Source organism: Rhamphochromis longiceps, linkage group LG12, assembly GCF_057381845.1.
Source record: "Rhamphochromis longiceps isolate RC_006_pf linkage group LG12, R_longiceps_female_GT1.1, whole genome shotgun sequence".
NCBI lineage: Eukaryota > Metazoa > Chordata > Actinopteri > Cichliformes > Cichlidae > Rhamphochromis > Rhamphochromis longiceps.
In genome coordinates, this window is record NC_140568.1 from 23,119,932 (window position 1) to 23,143,705 (window position 23,774).

A 23,774-nucleotide genomic window follows, 5' to 3' on the forward strand; every position below is an offset into this window, starting at 1 on the left:
AAACACAAATAAATGATGGATAATGTTTAATTACTTAATATTGTTTTATTTACTTTGTGTGTTTGAGTGTTGCTGCTTTATTTGTATGCTAAGCGCATGCTTATATTTGTCATATCTTTATTAGTAATGGCCTTGAAATGCACATCCTTATTTGGACATTGTACTTTAACAGCTGATTGTTTTTATCATCTTGTTTTTAGTATTATTTTTTTTCCTTTGGTCATTACTCCTAGCTGTAACTAGATGCACTCAACACACGCTTACTCCTGCTTGTTGTTATTACAGCTGGTGACTTCTCTGTGACCTTAATGTTAGCACAATCTCGAGTTTCTTTCTGGTTGTTTTCCTTCTGTGCATGCTCACTTCTCAGTTTGTCTTCTCACACCAAGAACGCTGCACTGGTCAAATTTGAACTTGAGCCTGTCTGCTTGCCTGTGGAGGAAAGCAGCGTGTGTTTGTTGTACAGAAAGAAAGATAGCCATGACATCATTGAGCTTCTCTGAAACACAAAGCTTTTGCAGAGGATTGCATATGAATTCATGTCTGCTTATGCATAATATGAACACACACACACACATGCACAGCCACACAGGCTCTTTGCTTCTACTTAGTGGTACAAAGCCAAACAGTCAGTCAGCATTTTGCAGTTCGTCTCAACTCGGCTCTGGGAACCTGTTCTTACTGTGGGAGCTCTGGCCCGTCCACAGACAGGAATGTGCTTACATGGTTGGAAAAAGTCTAACCAGGGAGGGAGGAGATGGAGACAGATGTGCAAGACACACTAAAGCCAGAGAGAGAGAGAAAGAAAGAAATGGGAAAGATAGACGATAGAAATTGATAGATGGAAGATAGAAAAAAGTTGTTTTTATTTAACCTACACGTGTTTGTAGACAGTTTGTCCACATAAGGCAAACCGAGATGAAGTGTGAAATAATAATGCATCAGAGGCCGTGACCAAGGCCAACAGCGAAGAAAGCACTAAAAAAGTATGATAGAGCTAAATAAATAAAAATACTATGTGATAAGGAGCAGAAGTTAGAGCAGGGTGGAAATGACAGTGTGGTGGATGTGGCACCTAAGTGAGGGGTTTTTGTGCAAACCTGGGCCCGTGTCCTGTGTTTCCATCCTACTTGTGAAGAGAACTGTACACTCTGTCCTACATAACACCTTTCATGCAGACTGTAAGGAGAGTGACTCAACAGTGTAATTTTGAATCTGATGTTCCCTTCAAATCATCGTAAAAACAGCTTTTACGCCTCATGTAGCTGTAAAATTTATTATGTTTATCTTCTGTGACCCTGCACTTTTCACTTCAAGACACACACACACATACACAGCATCACAGGTATCGTGAGCCTAATAAAAATGTCTTTTACATTCTTTGATAATGCAATGTGGAGTTAGTTATTAATCTAATGTTTCATAAACAGATCAGTACTGTAATCAAAACCAGTTTCTTTCATCTCCGGCTGCTTGCAAAAGTGAAGCCATTCTTCTGTTTCAGAGACTTTGAGAGAGCTAGCCGTGCCTTCATTTCATCTCGCCTCGATTTTTGTTGATACCTGAGTGTTTACTCAGGCGTCAGTCTGTCATCAGTTAGCCGACTGCTGCACGGTTACTAACTGGCAGAGCAAGCAAGACCACATATCTCCCATACTAGCATCCTTACACTGGCTTCCAGTCAGTTTTCAAATTGATTTTAAGATTTCATTATTCGTTTTTAAGCCATTGCACAGGTTAGCACCCTCATACCTTTCTGATCTTTTGAACTGGTACACTCCTGCAAGATCATTGAGGTCTGCGGATCAAATGCTCCTAGCTGTCCCAAAGTCCAGATTGAAGCACAGAGGTGATCGGGCCTTTGCTGTGACTGCTCCTAAACTGTGGAACAAACTGCCCCCTCACATCAGGACCTCCCCAACATTAGACAGTTTAAAACCCCCTTTTTTCTTGTTAACCCACTTTTATTCCTTTGCTTTTAAATCAGAATGAGTTTGTACTACTTTTATTTGTCTTTTTTCTGACTCAAATCTTCTCATTTTATGCTTCTTTTCTTAAATTTTGTCATGTCTTCCTATGTTTTTATCTCCTTTGATTATTTTAAATGTACAGCACTTTGGTCAACAGTTGTTTTTTAAATGTGCTATATGAATAAATCTGACTTTGACTTCACTGAATAACCCTGCACTTTATGTGTTAAAGCCATATTTTAGCTAAAAATCTGTATATATCTGTATATCTGTAAATCGGTATTGGTTGCCAACTGCAAGCACCTGATGATTTGACTACAGGCTTAAGTTTCTCAGTACTCACTTGTCACACCCTGCTTTAATCCCTCCACTGTTTTAGCTTTTTTACTTTTCTATTCTTCTCCCTACAATTATTTCAAGATGTTTATCTCAGCATATTAGCTAAGTATTAATAGGAGTCAGGCTAGTATTTGTCTGAACAAAGCAAAACTCATCACTATGGTGCAATACTCTTAATTTCATGGTGGTAGCACTCCTAGTGTTTTTATTTGAGATCCCACATTTGCAACATACTTAGCAGGGAGGATGGGTGTGGTGCTGGTAATGTGGATGTGTTTTGAATATTCTTTTGACAGTGTCCAAATTTGACTAGTGCATTGCACTTGTGTTGGTTAGCAGGCTAACAGATATCCTCCCATTTTTGTACAGCAAGAACAAGCAGGTTAAGAGAATTATTTGTGCAAGTAATAATGAAGTGCACTCCCTTTGTAAAATGTTCTCTGCTTTGTAAGGACCACTGGATACTTACTTAATTATCTTAAGTCTGTCCCTACTTCAGTGGGGTTTTTTCTTGAATTGTCACATCCTGAAGTCTGAGGTGACAGGATGTATTCCTGTCAGTGGGCTGCAGGTTGACTAGCTGCTATGGTCTAAAAGCAGTAAATGCTAAGAAGACCTTTTAAACTATGCACTTTTTAGTCGTATTGGTGAGATCAGTACACTTTGTGTCAATGCACAGTTGTTACAAGGTTTGTCAAAGTGTTACTCTCAGAACTTGGGGGTTGTTTTTTGTTTGGTTCAGTTTAAAATAAAATAAATAAAAAGCCATAGGTTCCCCCTTTGGTAAATGTGTAAATGTAAATGTGTGATGTTTGACCTCTGCATGAGGACGAGTATTCGTATGTTTCTCCATTTTGACAATCTATTTTGCACCCTTAAAATATAAAGTACATCTGATGTGAAGATGTTGACACACCAGCTGCCTGTTTGCACAAAGAAAAGAATTGTGCACACTGTCTCTTAGATCATTTTCAGCCCATCTTAGGCAGCTAAATGATTTAGTGGCATCCCAAATGCTGAATGGATGAAGCCCTGGATAGAGAGTACAGCTCTGATAGCATGTGTGCATGCGTGCTCATACTCAAGTATGAGTGTGTGGCTTTTTACCCTCCCTTATATGTCTCCTCACTGTTGCTTGAGTCTCTAATCTGAGTCCACGTAAATCCACATGCAAACCACAGGAAGTCAGAGAACTGTTGGAGCAGAAACGCTGCATCAGTGTTGTATTAGGGTTGTAAAATGTGGTTCATTAGACAGCTCCTGAATTAGATCCCCTTCCTCCTCTTTTACCAGACCTTGCTTTGGAAGAATGAGTATTACACCACAGCATATATAGTTTAATATCAAGAAACTAGAGAATCTAAATAGAAATGATAACACACCAGCAGCTATATTAATTCTCCATCAATTACTATGTAATGTACGGTAGTTATTCTGCAATATGCATTTGTTCAAATATGTTCAAATTAATAAGTGCATGAATGTCATACAGATAAAATAGTATCTAGAATCTGAGTTCAGCTGTAATGTATAATGTATTGTATTGGCTTATATATATTTGAACAACAGTGCTGATATTGTTTTCATTCTGTTCCTGTTGTTATCTTGTGCTCCAGAGGTGCCGCTGGTCCTCTACCTGTTTCTGCTCGTCTCCCTAGTTTGGTTGTGGGCAGGACTCCATATGGGCTACAGGTACCTGTGGATGCTCATCCTCTACGTCATCTTTAACTGCCTGCTGGTGAGATCATTTCCTTTTCTGTTTGTTTGTTTGTTTCCTGTTTGTGCATATGTTTTCTTCTTGTTGTAATTGGAGAACAGTTAAAAGTTATAAAGTTAAAGCACTTCTTTTTATATCTTCAAGCTCGATGTGTGTACTCTTTCTCCAGGTTTGATTTTTCTTATGAAAGATATTGTTTTTACCTATCTAATCTCAAATTTTCAGCTACTCTCTGAACTAAATGTTGCTGTAGCTGAAAATTTGAGAACGCTGCAGAGTCGGTGTCATGTCATGAGTGTGTGTGTGTGTGTGTGTGTGTGTGTGTGTGTGTGTGTGTGTGTGTGTGTGTGTGTGTGTGTGTGTGTGTGTGTGTGTGTGTGTGTGTGTGTGTGTGTGTGTGTGTGTGTGTGTGTGTTGGAGAGGTATGATGAAGGGAAGTCCATTCACTTTGAAGGCCAGCTTTGATGTATCTGACAGGCAGAGTAAGAAGTGCCTCAGGTGTGGAGAGAGAGAGGCAGGGTTATCACTGTGTCATGTCTCACCAACGCCTCTCACTGCTATGTTTGTCCATCTCTCCACTTTATTTTTGTCTTTTCTTGGTCCCTTTGTTTGCATCTTTTTATAGTTTATTTACTCCCTCTGTTTCTCTCAGTTCTGTATTTCAGATGTCAGTGTAGCTAAGTAAAGATATTTCAAATGCAAGATAGATTACTCTACCACTAAATGCAGTCCAGTACATATTTAAATATTTGCACAGTGAGATCATTTTCACAAGCATGCCTCTGCATCACGCCACTACAGATTCCAAAAAAAGAAATAAGGATGGGAAGTGTAGATGCTGGGCTTCAATCTAGAGGCTTAATAAAAATATAGTCCCTATAACCAATTTCCACCTGTTCAAAAGAAACTGGACAAAATGAGGACGGTCATTAATGATCAAATATAAAACCTGTGCAACAATATCATCGTGAACTCTGGAACACATTGTGCAAGTTTTTGTGGATTTTTCTGCCTTCAGTTATGTCCTTAGTGAGGGAAACACATGCTTACTCATGTAACTGAGACATTTTTTTAAAAACTTTTGTCTTCTGGTTACTAAGGATTTAGCTGTGGCTCATTCATATCAGTAGCTTTATTACTTGTCTTTAAATTGTCTTCTGTCAATTTTACTTAACCTACTAAATCATACATTTTCTGGCGCAAAGGTTTAGTTTTGTAGAAGTGCTTAATGCATAATGTGTTTTTTTAAGAAGATGCCCACGAAGCTTTCTGGATCAGTTGTGCTTAGTTTTGCACAATTGATTGTTTTCTGTCTTATCTAGTCCCTAAATGTTTGCAGTGATCGGGTAGACCACCATGTGCCTGTAACATGTGCCACAAGAGGTCTGTGACAACCAATGTTGATATGTAGCATCTACATGCTAAAGACAACAGCGCTTAACATAAGTAAACATCTCCTGTTAGTCCAGTGACTGAAGTGAAGTGATGTCAGCAGCAATGGTCATTGTCGCACTCGACACTTCTTCATGACCAGCAATACTTTGTCCATCCCTGTGACATCACATAGCTAGTTTGATTTTATTTAAAATGAACTTGTGATTGTTAATTTACATGCAAAGTTTTTAAATACATTTCCTCAGTTCTGCTTGTGTTTCTTTTAACCTGGGTAAAAATCCTCTCACTTAGAAACATTTCAGACTAATAGCCTTTGTTTCCTCTCTAAATACTTTGATTTGTTCTTGGGCCCCCTCATTAGGCCCCTGAGTTATCAAAGTTCTTAGCACTGCTGTCACACAAACATACATCCGCCCACACAATAGTACATAAAAATCTCCTCTTTACGTTAATTGGCAGATGACTAGTAGTTTGATAACACTTTTGCTCTCTAAATGAGGACTTTTGGGCTTTTTGGTGGCGACGTACAGTAACAGCTAAAAAGAGCTTCTTGCTACCCTATTTGTATTTCAGCAACTTAAATGTAGCTTAACTTTAACTTCAGATAGGACAAGTTCTATCAAACTTTGTATCATCTGGAAAAAAAGAACTGCTGCAATTGATTTTCAGCCGTGCCTCATACAAAGTTCCAGCTAAAACAGCAGCCTCTGGGGTCTGCACCAAAAGTACCAGAAGTAGGGATTTATCAAAGTGGAACGGGTAAGGGTCCCAAAGGTACATTGTGTCCAAGGATATTGATTAGCCATAAACAAACTCATCTGACCCACTTTCTACAAAGCACCACTAAAGAAAGGTCAGGATGCTGTAACCATGTACGAAGCATGGCTGCTATCATATTTATTTGTATGCAAGATTTGGGTTATGTGTTTTTTTTTTAAAGCACATTTAATTTGTTTAGCGGTGATGGAGGAAAAGCGTTGCTGTGAGAGGACTCATTGATCATTTTGTGTCACTGCAGAACTTCCATTAGGGACTAAATCGAAAAAAGAAAGTAAAGTTTAAAGAAAGCAACTGTGATACTTACTCTCTGTCATGAACACTCGAACAGCAAGATTTAACAAAATATGATGATTGTCACATTTCTTAACAGATATGACTTGGTAACTAGAGTAATCTTACTTTTGTTTCATGATTTTGTGAACTCAAACCCATATGGAATATTTTTAGGTTAACTAAAGAAATTAAACTGAGATATTTTTCAGGACACGGTGCTACAGGACTGCCTTATTCTCCCAGTATTATTATTCCAGTGCATTTTTGAACATCTTATCCTTCCCATAGGTTTTCAATGCCGTGAGCTTGGAATTTGTTAGGCTGTGCATCTCTGCTGCAAAGTCAAGTACACTTGTTTTTTTGTTTCCTTCATGCCGCGAATTTTCCATTAAGAGAATTTTCCATATTTACCTCATTGGTGTTGTTGATGTTAACTGCTGATTACTGAACACCATTAAACAGCTGCAGATGTTACAGCTGTGCACAAGTGTCTGTTGCAGAGCCCACATTGCTCTTTGGTTAGGTGCTGTAAAAACAACCTCTTGTTGCCAGCCGGGTATCTGTTAAAATCAAGCTGTGAAACACATCACATGTTTGCAGTTATACTGTGGAAAATGTGACTTTTTAGCCAACAGGCCACAGGGTTTTCTTTTCTCTCTACAAGCCTTTGATCCATCCTTTTACATAATACAGCTGTCAGTCACATCATGCTGAAATAGAAGACAATAATCAAATCACAACAGCACAACCCCTCATTATCTCCTACTGCACGTTCGATGTACCGATAAACACTACGTCACTGTATCCGTGTTGTCAGAAGCCTCACAGCTGTGAAGCAGGACCATGCTTCATTACAATTCAATTCAACCCCCACTTGCACATTCAGCCTTGGCACTGGCTAAAAATAGGACACAGGATATGTGTATATTTTTATGGAAAAGAAGGCGGTAGGCAATTAGCCGTGTGAAGCCTGGAAGTATTTAGGGTTTCGGTCAAACAGCTCTTTTTCTTTTAGCACAGAAAGCACAGAAAAATCCGCGGACACAGCACTTTTTGCAGTTGATGCAGTTTAGTATATTTAATCACTTTGAAAGAAGTCAGAAAACTCGAGAGCTATTTTTTAATTATTTCAGTTTTCTAATTTTATCATCTTGCCCTTTGTCTTACCCCTGACAAGCAGTACATTTCTTTAGCTCGTTGCTGTTGTCACTTTTAAACGCCCTACTTAAAAACCCACAAAACAGAATGCTGTGTAAAATTGTACTCAAAACTTTGCAAATTATTTAAACACCATAATTAATTTAAAGTAGCACAAAGGCAACATGTCAAACTATGAGATTTTATTGTTTTTGATTTGATTCATTTTAAGGTTGATGCGGGCGACATGTTTTGAAAATGTTAGGAAACAGACCATAAAAGAGAAGCAGCTTAAATAAACCCTGCAAATAATTTGAAAAATTGAGAACTAAATATGAAATTAAAAAGAATTTGAGGATTTTGTCATCTCTGAAATGTAAGATCCTTTGTGTATCTCTGTACACAAAGGAGAAAGCCAAAAATGGCACAAATGGCAGTAATGTGAGATTCTTTTTGTGAATGCCTGCACTTCCTCCAGGATGAACACAAAGGGACCATCAACTTTGTTATCAGCACACATTTCAAAAGCCAGCATGAGGGTGTTAGTGCACCTAGCATGAATAAGTTACCAGTATCTGAAGGAACTCTTAATGTCTGCTACCATCCAGCAACTGTTTTCTTTCAACAAGACACCACCAAACTACATTTGTATTACAACAGCGTGGCCCTTTTGTAAAATAGCCTGCCTGCAGTCCAGGTCTGTTACCTATTGAAAAAAAAGCTGGCACATTATGAAACAACACTGCAGTGAAGAGAGCACCAAACTGTTGAGCAGCTTAAATCCTCCACCTAAGAATGGGAAAATATTTCAATTTAAAGAGTTGTTGTCCATGTTGTCTTTGTCTTCTTTAAATGTCAGGATCATTATGATTTCAATCATACAAATCATTGCTTTCATATGTACATTTTGCTCAGCACCCCAAATGATTTTAAACAAGGTTGTATCCAACACAATCAAATGCTCCTTCTCACGGTCCGTTTCACATCCCTCAACACCATCCCGTCCTTAGTGTCCTCTTTTGGACTTTGCCTTCGATCTCCAAAGACATGGACTCAGCGATCAGGGAACACTTACATAACTTACCTATGGCTGTTAAGCCTGTTCCTCAGGCCACACAGCTTGCTAATGATCTGTGCTAATCACCCACGGTGCTGTTGTAATGGAGAAATGCTCATGGATAAAGACATACACACCCATATATGAATACACACCTGGCTGCTTTCTGTTCCATGTTACATGCGAACACACAAAGGAAGACTAATTACCTTCTTCAAGCTATACGCAGAAAATCCAAATATATATATATCCAAATATAAGGTCATAACATCATTATGACTTTACATATCCCTGAACATAGCTCCTAGCCATGAAGTGTTCCATTTACTAAAGGACATGGTTTAAAGCTCTCATTTTGCAATTCATGCACAATTACCTACAAGGCACACTAATTTATGGGAACACAGTATACGATTCACCAATCTGTTTAAGTCACTGTGTCAGAAAACAGCGGAGTATACTGCACTGTTTTTAACCTGCAAGGTCTCCAGTGAGCTTATAAACAGGCTTTCTTTCCTTCTCATAATCTGGATATTCCAGTTTTATAGTGCCCCCATAAACACACAGTTCTGATTTACTGTTCCTGCTCTCTTCCTATTAATGTTTACTGTGGCCATCCAGGCTGCTTATAATCCCGTTCTGTCAATAAACTCGAGATGAGTAACGTTGATTGCTCTGCCAGGAAAGTTGAAGCTTAATTACAGACACGAACCTTATGTCACAAAGTTTGATTTAAGGATTTGAATAAGTTGGGGAGTTGCGCGCGCACACACACACACACACACACACACACACACACACACACACACACACACACACACACACACACACACACACACTGACAGATTGATATTTATTTTCACAAAAAAGCAAAGTGTTTACATTTGGTTTTATCAATGAAACAATCAGTCCGTCAGGTTTTGCCTAAACATATTTTATTACTATATTCATTATTTTCTTCCGTGTTGTCCAAAAACTTACTTTCTCTCCCCATGTGTAAACGTCTTTAATAGGTCCGTGTTGGCCTGTATTCACACACGCTTGTGGTTTGCGCTCTTGTGTGTTCCGTCTCTGTCTGTGGCTGCCATCATCGCCCGATGATGGGTGTTGTGAAATATGGGCTGGATTCATGGTATTTGACGCCCTGGTGTTTTGGGGTAATTCGCATCCTGGTGCTGTTGACCAAGCAGATAATGGTAATGATGAAGAAGTGGAGGAGGCAGAAATACCAGTATGCCAATGATGTCACTGCCCCAGTGGTGAAGTAATGCTTCAGTAATCATGCTGAAAGAAGTGAAAGAAGTTTAATTCGGAATGCAACAGCAACACGCTGCACAAAAATAATAATGAGTATAGTATTATTTAATATCACATATGTTTATGTAATATGTACAGAGCTTAACAAATCTATTAGACTACCACTGAGTGTGAGGTTTAAGCCACAGCTGATCTAAATCAACAGTTCTGGTAATGGTTAATCCACTAGTTATGTGCAAGCTCTTTAATCCAAACAATATTTTTATGCTAAAATCTATTTAATTTTATTATTCATTCATAATTTTATTATTTTACAAAACAGTTGGAAAAGAATAGTAAAGCACATTATTATTTTTAATTAAGCTCCAAAAGTACAGTTATTTACTTGAATTCTTGAATAGAAAATTAGGTTTGTTTGATGAGTATGTTGTAAGTGTTCTTAGAAAATGGGTTTAAGGAATAGCTATATAATTTTTTATCTTTTGACAGATTTCTAAAATATTTATGTCTTTTTGCTTTTATGATAGGTGGTCTAATGAATTTGTGACGCACTTTTTTGGATCGTTTGGTTCTTTTACCCTCCAAGCCTGCCACTGCAGATTGATTGAGCCGGCAGTATTACAGATTTCAGATTAATCATACTGAAGAGCAGAGCCATAACTTATTCCTAATGTTGAATTTTTCTCCCCACTGCTTTCTCTACAGGGCTTGTATGTGTTTGCTGTGTACTTCATCATGCACAACCAGCTGTGTTGGCCAACTAAAGCAAGTTACACAGTTGAGATGAGTGGACAGGATAGGCCGGATTCTATGTACCAGGGAATGGGACCCACCCCTGTGGGAGGCGACATCAGCAAATCAACTCAAAATCTCATCAGTGCCATGGAAGAGGTACACATACAGAGCTTACATTGTCATCACATTGACACGCTTATGCAATCAAAGGCTGACATATGGGAATAGTTGGTTACACAGATTTACAGCAGTTATCGTGCATGTGTTGCCTAATCTCTGATGCCTGGACTTTTCACATTTGTATTTGACTTACTGATTAAGAAATCCTCATTTCAGGCATGAAAAGAAAAGATTTTGTTCCCCATCCAGACTGTTGAGGTCTGATGATGACTTTAACTCCCATTCTGACCACACATCCATTACAGTTTGTGGTTGAGTTTGTTAGAAATGTGTAGAAATCTTGCATTTGAATAGCAGATGTGGTGATGACGAGAAGAAACCATAGTGACAACCATGGATTACATGATAGAGTAATCATTTGTTTTGAGGAACTTCTGTGTCAAACTACTGTGAAATTTAGTTTTTAAGACTAAACTTATTTCTGCTTATTCTTCTTTAACTCTGTTTCCCACGGCTCGTTTGCACGTTCGCCGTTGTCTAGTTTACATTTCTAGCACATTCATACTGATTCACTTAGATTTTTCAGACTGATTCTCCTGCTAACAGCCCCATCAACTTGTTTTGTGGTTTTGTGACCCTTCTGTTAGACTTGCGCATTGCTTGCAAGCACAGAAAACATGCTTTACGCAAACACACTGCTACACTAATTCTGCCAGTCGTACTCTGGAGAATACCCTATAAGGACTGAGCTGGTGTGAAGGAAGGACAGAGAAAAAAAAAACAAGGGTGGCGGGTCGGTGTTGTGGGGGGGGGGGGGCTTCTTTTCCCCTGGGAAATCCACCCTCCCTTTCTCTCTCTCGATCTCTCTCTCCACACGTAGGAATCCGGTAATCTTGTTTTATTCATGAGAGCACACTCTCGCCTCTTAAAGATTTGGTTACAGCCCAAGAAAGAAAGGTGCAGTTAGAGACCCCTGAGAAAAGCAGCACTAGGGGTAGATTCTGGATTTTGTGTGTGTGTGTCTGAGAGAAATGGACCGCTTGAAAGGAAATTAGAAAAGGAAAAAAAGTAGGTAACAAGTATAAGAACACATATTGCAGGTGGTGACTAGCATATTGGCCTCATCTAATCACTACAGCCCTCCAAAGTGGATGTGACAGATTTGAAGTGCCTGGTGGTGCTTAATTCACCTCACCCGTACACTCTGTACTGGTAACAGCAAGCCTGAGAAGCTTGTACAACACGTACCCACGTTTATGCACGTCCATGAACAGATGAGACATTCATAATGAATTAATACAACAGAAAACACGATGAGATAATGGAATAATCTGGTTCTTGAGGTCAAAATAAAAGAGATATCTTCTGGTTCCTCTCTTTTGCATTTCTTTTGTTCTTTCTAGTAACTTCTGTGATTTGTTGTGTTAATGCACGGACATTCATCTTGAAAAAACCCTCTATATACACAGACAAGATGCCATTTGTATAGCCGTTAGTATGATTCAGTAAGAAACTCTACACTGACCTCACTTTCACCCCTTGCACCCACTCTGACCCTGTGGGATGACTTTAATTCTTTGGGGTGCTTTGACACCATGCACTCTACATAACCCAAATTCATCACAGTCATGATTACTGTTTGCATATGCGAGTATATGTTTGACCTCAGTTTATCCTGGTTTTGGTTTTTTTTTTGTGTGTTTGTTACATTAAAGATTCATGTTTTTTTTACAGCTCATAAACTTTCATAAACCCATATTTTATTCACAAAACACTACGGAAACCATATCAAACTTAGAAAACTGAGAAAATGTATCATTTTAGGCATAATATTAGCTCGACTTGACTTTGATTGCAGGAATATATCTTCAAAGATGAGATAGGCGCTACAAAAACCTGGAAATGTAAGTGGTACTAAACAGAAACACCTGGAGGAACAATTTGCAGCTAATAAGGTTAACTGACCACAGGTCTGTGAAATGACTGGGTATAAAAGGAGCATCTTAGAGAGGCAGAGTTTCTCAGAATTAAAGACGGGCAGATGTTCACCAATCTGCAAAAAAAAAGCTGTTTAACCCTCTCAGGCTCAAATTAAGTTTTAGTTGCTAATGCACAACCAAGTCCTGCAGTGGTACTTCTGAGTAAAAAAAGCTCATAAAATATGTATGTGGGGTAATCAGGTTGTTGTGTGGATGCCTTAATAGGCATCCACACTATTGAGTTCCTGTTTCTCTTTATTCTTTATTATTCCGGGTGTTTCCGTACACTTTTCGCCGTGGAACTACTCCCACAGTTTTCATCCGATTTTCGCCATTCAAACTTTAAAAAATTCTGCTCTTTCTGCTAATGCCGGCTATGACTTTTGGTGCTCATAACTTCTATACTTTTTGAGATATTGATTTTTCTTTTCAATATTTTTTGCCCTTTTTTGCATATTATCCTTGGCCTCACTGGTTTTCCTTGCCGGCTTGACCTGTGTTTTAGCTCAGTGAGATGAGCGTCCGTTCTCAGACTGGGTGGCCCGGGTTCAAATCCCGCTTATGGCAACATTTCTTTCAGTCAATACTTAAACTTTTTTAACTCTTTTCAACACAAATTTAAGCTTTTTCACCCCTTTTCAGCACAATTTTGAGTTTTTTCACAACTTATCCTCTTTTCAGCAGAATTCTTCTGACTGAACTCTTTTCAGCAGAATTCTGCTCATTCAACTCTTTTCAGCAAAATTTTCAGTTTTTTCTGCTGTTTTCAGCAAAATTCTGCTGATTGAACTCTTTTCAGAAGAAATTTTGCTGATTGAACTCTTTTCAGCAAAATATTCAGAGTTTTCACCTCTTTTCTGCCCAAATTCTGCTTATTCACCTCTTCTGAAACATTTTCAGCCTTTCCACCTCTTATCAGCACAATTCTCAGCCTCTTCTGCTCATTTCAGCACAATTGTCAGTCTCTCCACCGCTTCTTTGTGAGAATGATTGTGGCGCAGTGAGATGAGAACCTCCCTTGAGTACCAGAAGGGCCGGGTTCGAATCCCGCTCTGGCCAAAAAATTTTTTTGTTTTTTTTTTCAACTTTTTCAGCTTTTTTCAGCAGACATCCTCAGCGTAAAGGCATCCACACAGCATTTTCGCAGGAAATGCAAATTTTTCTACTGAAGTATTGAGTTCCTCTTGGGACTTCCATACACTTTTTGGCACTTAACTACTTCCACAATTTTCAGCCGATTTTCACCGTTCAAATTTTAAACTATTCTGCTATTTCTGCTAATTCCTGCAATGTCTTTAGGTATTTTCTGCTATTATACTTTTTAAAATATTAAGCTTAATTTCTGCCATTGAAATGAAATTCTCATCCTCTTCTGCTCATTTCAGCACAATTGTCAGTCTTTGTCTTTCTTTGTCAGAAAGATGTTGGCGCAGTGAGATGAGACCCTCTCTTGAGTACCAGAAGGACCAGGTTCGAATCCTGCTCAGTGCAACATTTTTTGCTTGTTTTTTTTCAACTTTTTCAGCTTTTTTCAGCAGATATCTTCAGCCCTTAAGGCATCCACACAGCATTTTCGCAGGAAATGCAAATTTTTCTAGTTAGTTTTTAACTTTTGAAAATTTGCAACGCCTGCCTCGAGAGGGTTAAGGTATTGCAGGTAATTGCTGAAAAAGATGTTGATGTCTCATCATCAATCTGGAGGAACTTCTGTCCATGAGAGAAAAGGCCAAAAATCAATACTGGATTCCTGTGATTTTTGGGCCCTCGGGCAACACTTCATTAAAAAAAAAAGGTTTTATTCTGTCATGGAAATCCCTGCAATCCCTGCCCTGGGCTCAGGAACGGTTCCACTAATCATTTTCTGTGAACACAGTTCACTGTGCCATTCACAAATGCAGGTTAAAACTCTATCATAAAGAAGAATATGTGAGCATGATCTAGAAATGGTGTCCTCTTGTCTGGGCTAAAACTCATTTAAAATGGACTGAGGCAACATGGAAAACAAATGGTCGGACGAATGGAAATTCTTTTGGGAAAACACGGACACTGCATCCTCCAGACTAAAGAGGAGAGGAACCATCCGGCTTTTTGTCAACACCCACTGGAAACTCTGCTTCTCTGATGGTATTGGGATGCAGCATTGCCTATGGATTTGGCATTTGTATCTAGAAAAGCACCAACAATGCTGAAAGGTATATACAGGTTTTAATGCTTCCATCCAGATGTTCACGTTAGCCCTATTTCACCAAGACAATGCTAAACTGCATTGTAGTACACTGTATTAGTGTGTGCACTGTATTACAACGTGGCTTCATAGTAGAAGAGTGCAGGTGCTGAACTTGCCTGCCTGCAGTCCAAACCTTTCACCAGCTGAAAACATTTAAAGCATCAATAAAAGGAAAACTGTGACAAAATAGATCCAGGACTGTTGAGCAGCAAGAGTGGGACAACACTCCTCTCTCAAAGGTCCAGCTACTGGTCTCCTCAGTTAGGTTGTTGTTTTTATGTGTGTGTTCAAAAATCACCCAATTGTACAGTTTCTCAGTTTAAACATTTAATATGTTTAGTAAGAATAAAATATCCATTTCTGAGAATTTCTAATTATTTCTTTCTGTTTTTATTTGCATTTTCACAGCATCCCGACTTATTTGGACTCTATGTTATATTTGGTGATTTTTTGGCTTGTCTATTTAAATACACATTTATCTATCAGGTTTCAGCAGACTGGGAGCGAACGTCACTGCGGCCTAGCATTCAGCCCAGCAGTGTGTTTAAGCCCAGTCCTGTGATGGAGACGTACACCACCGAGGGAGGCTTCATCAACACCAACTTGGTCACTGCAGATGAGGATTCACAGGAGTTTGACGACCTCATATTTGCCTTAAAAACAGGTGAGGAGAACTATACTACATACCTTTCAACAGATTACACAGGAAGCAAGTGTCAGAAACACAATTTGATACTGAATATTCCTTTGGGTGTTTTTGCTGCACTAAATATTTTGACATAAAAGGACAAACACAGTATGCTTGAGAAATAAATCCAATTTCACCAGTTGTGTGGTAGGTCTCAGTCAGACAGTAAAAACAGGACAACAGCCTCTGTGTGACCAGGATAAAATTAATGGCTGGGAAGTGATTGGATCCAGTTTTTTGATGTCCGGGAGTGCTTGCAGGTAGCTCTAGCAACTGGTTTGCCAGAGGCCAAGCATGCAGCACCCCCAACCTGCAGTTGCTTACATCTATGTGTTTATAAGTTTATAAATTATAAATTACCATCTGTTTACATTTGGTCCAGTCTGTGGCTGACAGAGTCACACCTGATGCGTAGATTCTGCCTAAGTCCAGCTCTGGGCCCGGTTCAGCATTGCATTTCTGATGTTCTGATGTTTGTTTGTTTTTTTCAAAAACAGATTGACCCAGTTTGACCCAGTTTAGTCTAAAACTGATAGCAGTCTGACTCCACCTTATTGCCATTATATCCCTGTTTTATCACCATCTTGATGCATCAAAGTCAGTTTGGAGATGGCGTCTGACTGCAAGCATACTCAGACCTGGTCCACATCTTTGAAGCAACCATTTCAAAAGCATAGAGATCAGAAGTTGATTGCACACAGTCGCTGTAATTTTGGTTGTGCAACAGTAGCCAATCATTTCTTTCCCCGAGTGTGACCGTAGCCTAAAAGCAGAAAAAGATGTTATGACTTCCTAAAATTTAGATTGAACGATAACAGAGAACGAGAGATGATAAAAATCAGCCTGTGATTAAATGCCACAGTGTGTGTGGTGTGTTTGAGTGTCTGTGTGTATATATGTGTGTGCATGTGTTTGTGATTATTATACCCTGTACATACATAAAGCATCTAACAGTGCCTAATGCATCCATTAATCCAGCAGTATCACTTCTGCTTTGTCATTCATTTGTTGACCTTAAGTCTCTCAGCTGTCATTTTTCCTCTATTGCCATCCATGTTTAATGAACCGAGGGCCTAGCCTGCTCATCAATACACAACCAGCTCATGTAAACACACAGACACTATTCAAATCATTGAGACTTTGCTTCACAGTGTCCGAATGAGCCGTTTCCACACGTCTGAAATCAAGGTCATCCACTGCAGACAGTCTGAAAGTCGTGCCTGAAACATACAAAAGAGTATTTGTATAGTTAATATTGTATTAGATGCTTTTGTAAGTCTTACCTGTACATCATGCAGTCAGCCGCTAGTGTTAAATCTCAGTAATATAAAAGACATTACAAAATGGGATGCCAATATGTCAGCAAACTAGGTTAATGTTACCCATTTAACGGGTAAAAAACCTACTGTTTCAGCTCATCGTCAGTCATTGTTATTCCCAACCTATAACGAGGACTCTTGATGAGCAGCTAACTATTGCAGCAGCAAGAATATCTCTCACAGCTTTGGTGTCACGTCATGGAAAGAATAAGTGGCTGGTCCTCTAAAATTGCGATTACTCTGGAAGGGATAAGAAATACATAGTCGAGATAGACCAACCTGATAAGACTCCAAAGTTAATGGGACTGTGGCAGGTCACACTGAATTTCACAGGTAATCTCTTGGGGTTCAGGGAAAGAGAAATAGTTTTCAGAGGAAGTACAGTAATCATTAACAGTTCTTCAACAAGCCAGGCTTTTGGCAGCTTTCACGGCATTGCAAGCTACAGTCCTGCAGCTTTATCTGACTTTGTGAGAAAGCTTGTTCTGTTTGGGTCATACAATACCTGACTTTTCAGTCTCGAAAACCACACCAGGCTCCACTATACTGAAGAAACCCCTTAAAAGCAAAACTTGTAGCTGTGGAGAGTCAAATTAACAGCAGGCATGTTGATAGATGCATTTATGTGAAAGTTAAAAACTTAGACAGAGAGAGAGGTTCTTATCCTCTTATTGTTTGTGTGGTGACAGGGTGAAGCAGAGCCACTGTGTCTCTGTCACTCTCCATTTCACTCTCTCTGTTTCTCGAAGAGTACCTGCTGTCCTGATTTGTTGTGATGTTTGACTTTGAATAACCTCCGGGATGCAAGAGACATGCCAGGGAATTTATTGGTCCCCACAGCAAACTCAGCGCTATGAAGTAATCTCTCATATTATTCAGCGTGGTAAGGAGGGAAGTTTGCAAGGTTTAATTAAGTCAAAGTGTTTGGCTCTATCCAGATCTTTGGCATGGCCTCAAGAAAATAAAGGTAAATAAAAGTTCCTGTAGTTGATCTTTGCTGTGTGCAAAATGAAGCGTAAATCTGAAACTTCTGTTAAAAGATGTTTTCGTGAAACTCGATACTGCGCTGATGTTATCTGTTTACATCTCAACTCTGTCATTAAATTATCATTTTTTGCTCCACCAGTCACAAAGGACACTCTTTCATTTCATACTTCCCCTGACCTTCTCTTTGCTCGTACCAGCCGTGCTGAACTTATAACCTGGGCTAATCTCAAGCACTCAGTCAGCAGTAAAGATAATTTTCCTATTATAATTACATAATAGGGTTCCAGCTGACAGGGGTCAGCAAGTATTCCAGTAATCTGGGTCTTCGCACTTTGTTTGATCGTGAACCATTAAGCACATATCGAGGTGCACGCTCTTATCTCGGCACCTGCGCCCGGTGCTGTTTTGTACAACTTAGAGCTGATCATTAACACGGCATAGGATGGAGGTTTGAAGGATCTTATTTTGCAATCATCGCTGGGTGAGTTTCAGTGCAAATCCAGCAACGTTGGCGCTCATTATCCAACTCTTCTCAAGTATGTCAAGCTGAAAGCATCCAGAAGTCACCAAAGCACAAAAGAACAAGTCTGATGATGTGTTTATTCAGATAAAATCTGTAGCAGCCCAAGCGTTTATAAAAAACAAGTCCAGTTTTGCATTTTTAAAAAGCATGTGTTTAACATATTTTTGATTATGTTTTACCAACATGCAGTTACGTGGTTTACCCATTAACATATAATGAATTATTTTGTTTCTCTACCTGCCTCCAGTCCAAGCATGTTAGCCTGTTCCCTTCACGTCTCATTACCATGACTGATCAGACTTGATATCCCAGAGTTCATGACATGCAGGGATGATTTCATAATAGAGCAAAATAGATCATTTGCTCTATAAGGACCGATTATAGTGGGTATTAGGTGGTCCAACTTACTAAGTGCTATAAGAAGAAAAATGCACGTGAATATACTGCAGAATAGAATGTATAAAAAAATACAACGTATCATATTTTTGATAAAAATGCAATGTTTTTTTGTTTCTTTTTAGGGACCGGCCTTAATGTCAGCGATAACGAGTCCATACCAGGAAGCCACGACGGAGGGAGCGTAACCAACTCCCAGATAGTTGAGCTTCGGCGTATCCCCATCGCCGACACACACCTCTAACCTTCACACCTCACACAGATCCCACGTCCCTCTATTTTTCATATCACAAATAAAGATTACAAGACAGTATTTTTATATTGTAAAATCCTTTGCACTAAAACAGTTTTTGAATAGATGGTTTTCATATAGATGTTTGATACTGTATGGGATTTTTACTGTACTAGTGTTCACAAATACGAATAAATGTTTTACTAAATTAATTTTTTAAACGCTCTTGTTTCTGAATGTATATTTTGTTTTGTTTTGTTTTTCTGTAGAGACCTAGGCAAAGATAGAGAATGTAGATTGTGTACCTTTGTCAATAAATAATGTACCACATGAATTGTATTTGCATGTTCTGATTTCATTTTTACGTCTCATAACTTAACACTAAGAGACAGCTTGCTACCAGTGAGCGGGTCTTTCACTATGGGGTCCCAGAGGTCACACTCTCACAAGGAAGGATTTGTGTCATTATGTAACTCCCTGCAGGAATTTCACAAACTCATCCCACACCTTCGGGAGATCTGCTTGTATCTGCACTGAGTGAAGAATGAGTGTGTGAAAATATGAGGCAGCAAATATCCACAGTAACGGTTGAGCTATGCAAGCTATTCAGTCACATTTGAATCTAATGTGCGAACTATACTCCCTAAAGAGTCAGTGAGTGTAAATCTACAAAGACATACTCCACATTCAGGCAACTTCTTGGAAACCGTCATCTACCTGACCTTTGCTCTGCCTTTTCCTTCATCAGCCCAACGTTTAAACCTACCTCTTGGAAGTTGGCAGCACAAGAGACTGTTACTGTTACTGCAAAATAGGAGTGGACAAGTGTGAGATTCGCAAGAGAAAACAAAGAAGAGACAGCAGACACGCTTGGATTTTGAACAATGTGACAATCATCAATCCACCTTCTTCATTACAACTTCCAGGATGGGTGGAGCTTGATTGTGGCCATGATCCCAGCTGATAAGAGGAGAGCTTCAGCAATAAGAAGTGTGCATCTTTTGACCTTAATGAGCTTCCCAGATAAAGTCCCACCCTGACAGTAACTGATAGCTTGGTGTTGATGAAATAGTTTACCTTATTCAGGAAGCGACTGTGGTATCTATAAATGATATCTGCTGGTACAGCTTTCCTTGTTGGAGCGAGATGGCATGGCTGGAAACCCCGTGGCATTTTGACCCAGAGGGAGAAGAATTGAACAAATGTTTCCAATAATGATGGGTGGAAAAGTTTTCTCAGACGCTTTCACTTGAAAGACAATATTTTTATTATTGATTGCTTTTTCAGTTTTTTGCTTTTCTTCCCATGGCGTGTGCTTTAGATTGATCCTCTCACATTAGTGAGAGGCTTTACTCGTGGGATTTGAAGGAACACGTTGTAATGAGCAAAAAAGTCATCGCTTCATTTAACAAAATGGTACTCTGCAGTTTAATGGCAGCGGCTCTGGGGGATCGCTTTCTCCCGCAGCAGCTGAGTCTGTAATAGTGCCGTTAACTTTTAATTGTCATCTACATTTCCTTCGGCCTGTTTTATTGTTTCCCCCCCTTCTAAGGGAAGCGTCTAACATGCAACCCATTCATGCATTATTGCTGCCTGGCTTACATTTGACATGACATATTTCCATTATATGTCCTGTAAGCTGCATTGTTTGCCTGTTAGCAACATCAAGAGAGATGCAAAGATTACCACATTTCGTGATACTTGGAGAGGTGGAGTGTGAGCAAAACATGAAAGAGCATGTTAGGGCTATGGAGGCTACAACAAATACTAACTGATGTAACTCCAGTCCCAGTGCACATAGCATATTTTGTAGTATTTTTAAATATATGATTACATGTGCTGATTTTAGACATAAAACCGTAGCTCAGGCTCAGGCTGATTAAATGTGTTAGTGTGGAGTTGCTTGTTCCTGAGCACAGGATGTCTCAAGACATTTTCAGATTCGTAAGGCGCTGATTTGGTGCCCCATAAAAAGTAATAGGTTTGCTGCCAGAAGCCTGCTTCACAGAGTCTGAGATTAGATGAGCAGAGCTTAACTGGGGGGTGGGAAGTAATTAAACAGCCACAGCAGACAGCATGATGTCCCAACCCACCAGCCAGACTGCAGACAAACATGTTTATGTTGGAGTCCTTGGTCTCTTCTCACCCCTGAGCCTCTGGTCTTTAGATAGCAGATAACTAGGCAACAGCTGATTCACAGATCGCTTGCAGTCTGTCTCTATGTATGCCCCAGTGGTGAATCGGGACTTTAGCTCTCAGTGAGTCACTGCATCCTCAAAGGAAGGTCTGTCACAACTGGAGAAAACTGCCTTTCACGGTACCAATCGGTAATTTCCTGCACTGGAAAATGAAGCCACTGGCAGCAGAAAATTGCAATTCCACACATGGCCACATGAGGCTTGCTCTGAAAGTGAGTCTGTTGGCAAGTTCCCATGTTAACATAACATATAGATGCATTACACATGTTTACAGCATAGCAGAGGGGAAAATGGTTTATAAATCTTCAGCAGAACTGTACAGGGATATGCAACTGTATAACTCACCCAGGGCTTAAAGTTTAAACAGTGTGACCACTTAAAGTGACAGGTGGAAGAAGCAGGCAGCTAATGTGTCACTGAACTGGACCTACTGGCAATGTTTTTGGTGTTGGCACCTATTGGTTCCTATTGTATTTTTAATACAGTTAATGCAGATTCAGATTCAGTTTTATGTATATAGTGCTAAATCACAACAACTTCAAGGTGCTTTATATTGCAAGGTAAAGACCCTACAATAATAGACAAAATTACAAAGAAGACCCCAAAAATCTGACAACGCCCTATAAGCAAACACTTGGTGACAGTGGGAAGGAGAAACTCCCTGTTAACTGGCAGAAACCTCTGACACAACCAGCCTCAGGGAAAGGCGCCATTTGATTGGGCCTGATGGGAGGGAGACAGGGCTAAAGACACACTGTAGAAGAAACCCAGAGTTGAAAAATAATTAATGATTAAATGCAGAGAGGTGTATAAACACATAGAGTAAAAAGGAAAGTTTTCAGCCTAATCTTAAGAGTAGAGAAGGTGTCTGTCTCCTGAATCCAAACTGGGAGCTGGTTCCACTGAAGCGGGACCTGAAACCTGAAGGCTCTGCCTCCCATTCTACTTTTAAATACTGTAGGAACCACAGGCAAGCCAGCACTCTGACAGCAAAGAGCTCTATTGGGCTGGTATGGTACTATGAGAGCTTTGAGATAAGATGTTGTCTCGTTATTCGAGACCTTGTACGTGAGGAATTGAGGAAGTTTTGGATGATGCTTTGTAATCAACTTTATTAAATGGTAAATTGATAGTTAATTCAACTTTAGTATGAATTACAATGTTTTATATGCTTCTCAATTTCTGAAGCAGCATTCAGGTACGATCAGAATTTGGCACACACAACGTGAAAACAAGGATCCCTCCTGCCAACACTTGGCACACTTATCTGTAACCCAGTAATAGTGAGTGAAATTCTTGAATTTGTTAGCACTAATCAGCAGGCATGCGTGTCTATGTGATGCAGTGTATGGATCCACCTCGCTAAACAGGCTTGTGAGCTTTACCTGCTAACCACCCCACCCCATCCTCTAAATATGGTCAATTCTGTGTGTAAAAAAAAAAATTGCTGGTGACTTCATGAAGCTGCGTAAATGCAACTCCACAAACCAGTGAGCGACATCAGAGTGAGTGTATTCATCCTTTGTCTACAGTCTATATCACAATATCCTTCTGAAGAAAAGACAGTTATATCACCAGACAATAGGACATGGCGTGGTGTGTATTTGTATGCTCTGAATGACGAACGTTTGTTATGGCAACGGTCCTTAGGAATAACAGTAATCTTTAATTTCAGTGAGAAGGGTTTAAGCTTCTGAAACATGATCTTTCAGTTTTTAACCTCTTTTCTTTGTTCTTTTCTCTACACGATAAACGTCAACGTCATCGCGTGTTTCCTCACTTTTGTGGTCTCTGAACAAGTATGGTGTTCAGGTGAGAATAATCGAGTCTGACATTTTACTGGTACATGCAACACCTGAGATCAGACTCCAATAGGATAATGACCCAGTCCCACCCATACAGTAAAGCCTCACAGTAGATTCTCTGTTCTGGGGAGTGTGTGGGGAGAGTGAAAGGAGAAGTCGGTGGAGGAGTAAAAAACACACAAAGTCGACCTGTGCCACCGGTTTTACCCTTAAAATGACCTGCTGTGTCATTATTTAAGGTTCATGCAGGGAAAACTCATATTCCACAGGGTAATTAAAGTGTCTACCACAACTGTGCAAGTGTCAGATTACATCTAATCGCTGTAAGCATCCCTAAGATATTGTGTCTTAGGTGTAATTCGATCAACAGTGATGTCTGTTGGATAATCAATAACTCGCTTAGAGGTAATTTGAAAGTTGTGCAAGTTGATTATAGAGGTGAGGCAGTCAACATGGGATCAAGTTAAGAAGCAGATGGGTTAACATAAGTTTTCTCTTCATAATAAGAGGATCTAAAAGATTCAACTCAGACCCTTTTTCAGTTTTCGGCAGAAAAGACGCAGAGCCAGCACAACTGCCTGCATCGCTAACCTCAAAATCCAGACGAGTTCAGCTGCAGATGATTTATGCCGTTACTAAT

General features: G+C 39.5%; 1 protein-coding gene across 1 annotated transcript in view; it reads left to right on the forward strand.

Moving 5' to 3' along the window:
- Positions 1–19,465, forward strand: part of adgrv1 (adhesion G protein-coupled receptor V1) — a 130,280-nt gene extending 110,815 nt beyond the window's left edge. The window contains exons 92-95 of the mRNA XM_085425235.1: positions 3,926–4,047; positions 10,631–10,816; positions 15,473–15,650; positions 19,025–19,465. Of these exons, the coding sequence (XP_085281361.1) occupies positions 3,926–4,047; positions 10,631–10,816; positions 15,473–15,650; positions 19,025–19,143 (605 nt within the window). The 3' untranslated portion in view covers positions 19,144–19,465. The remainder of the gene's footprint in view (positions 1–3,925; positions 4,048–10,630; positions 10,817–15,472; positions 15,651–19,024) is intronic.
- The last annotated feature ends 4,309 nt before the right edge of the window (positions 19,466–23,774 follow it).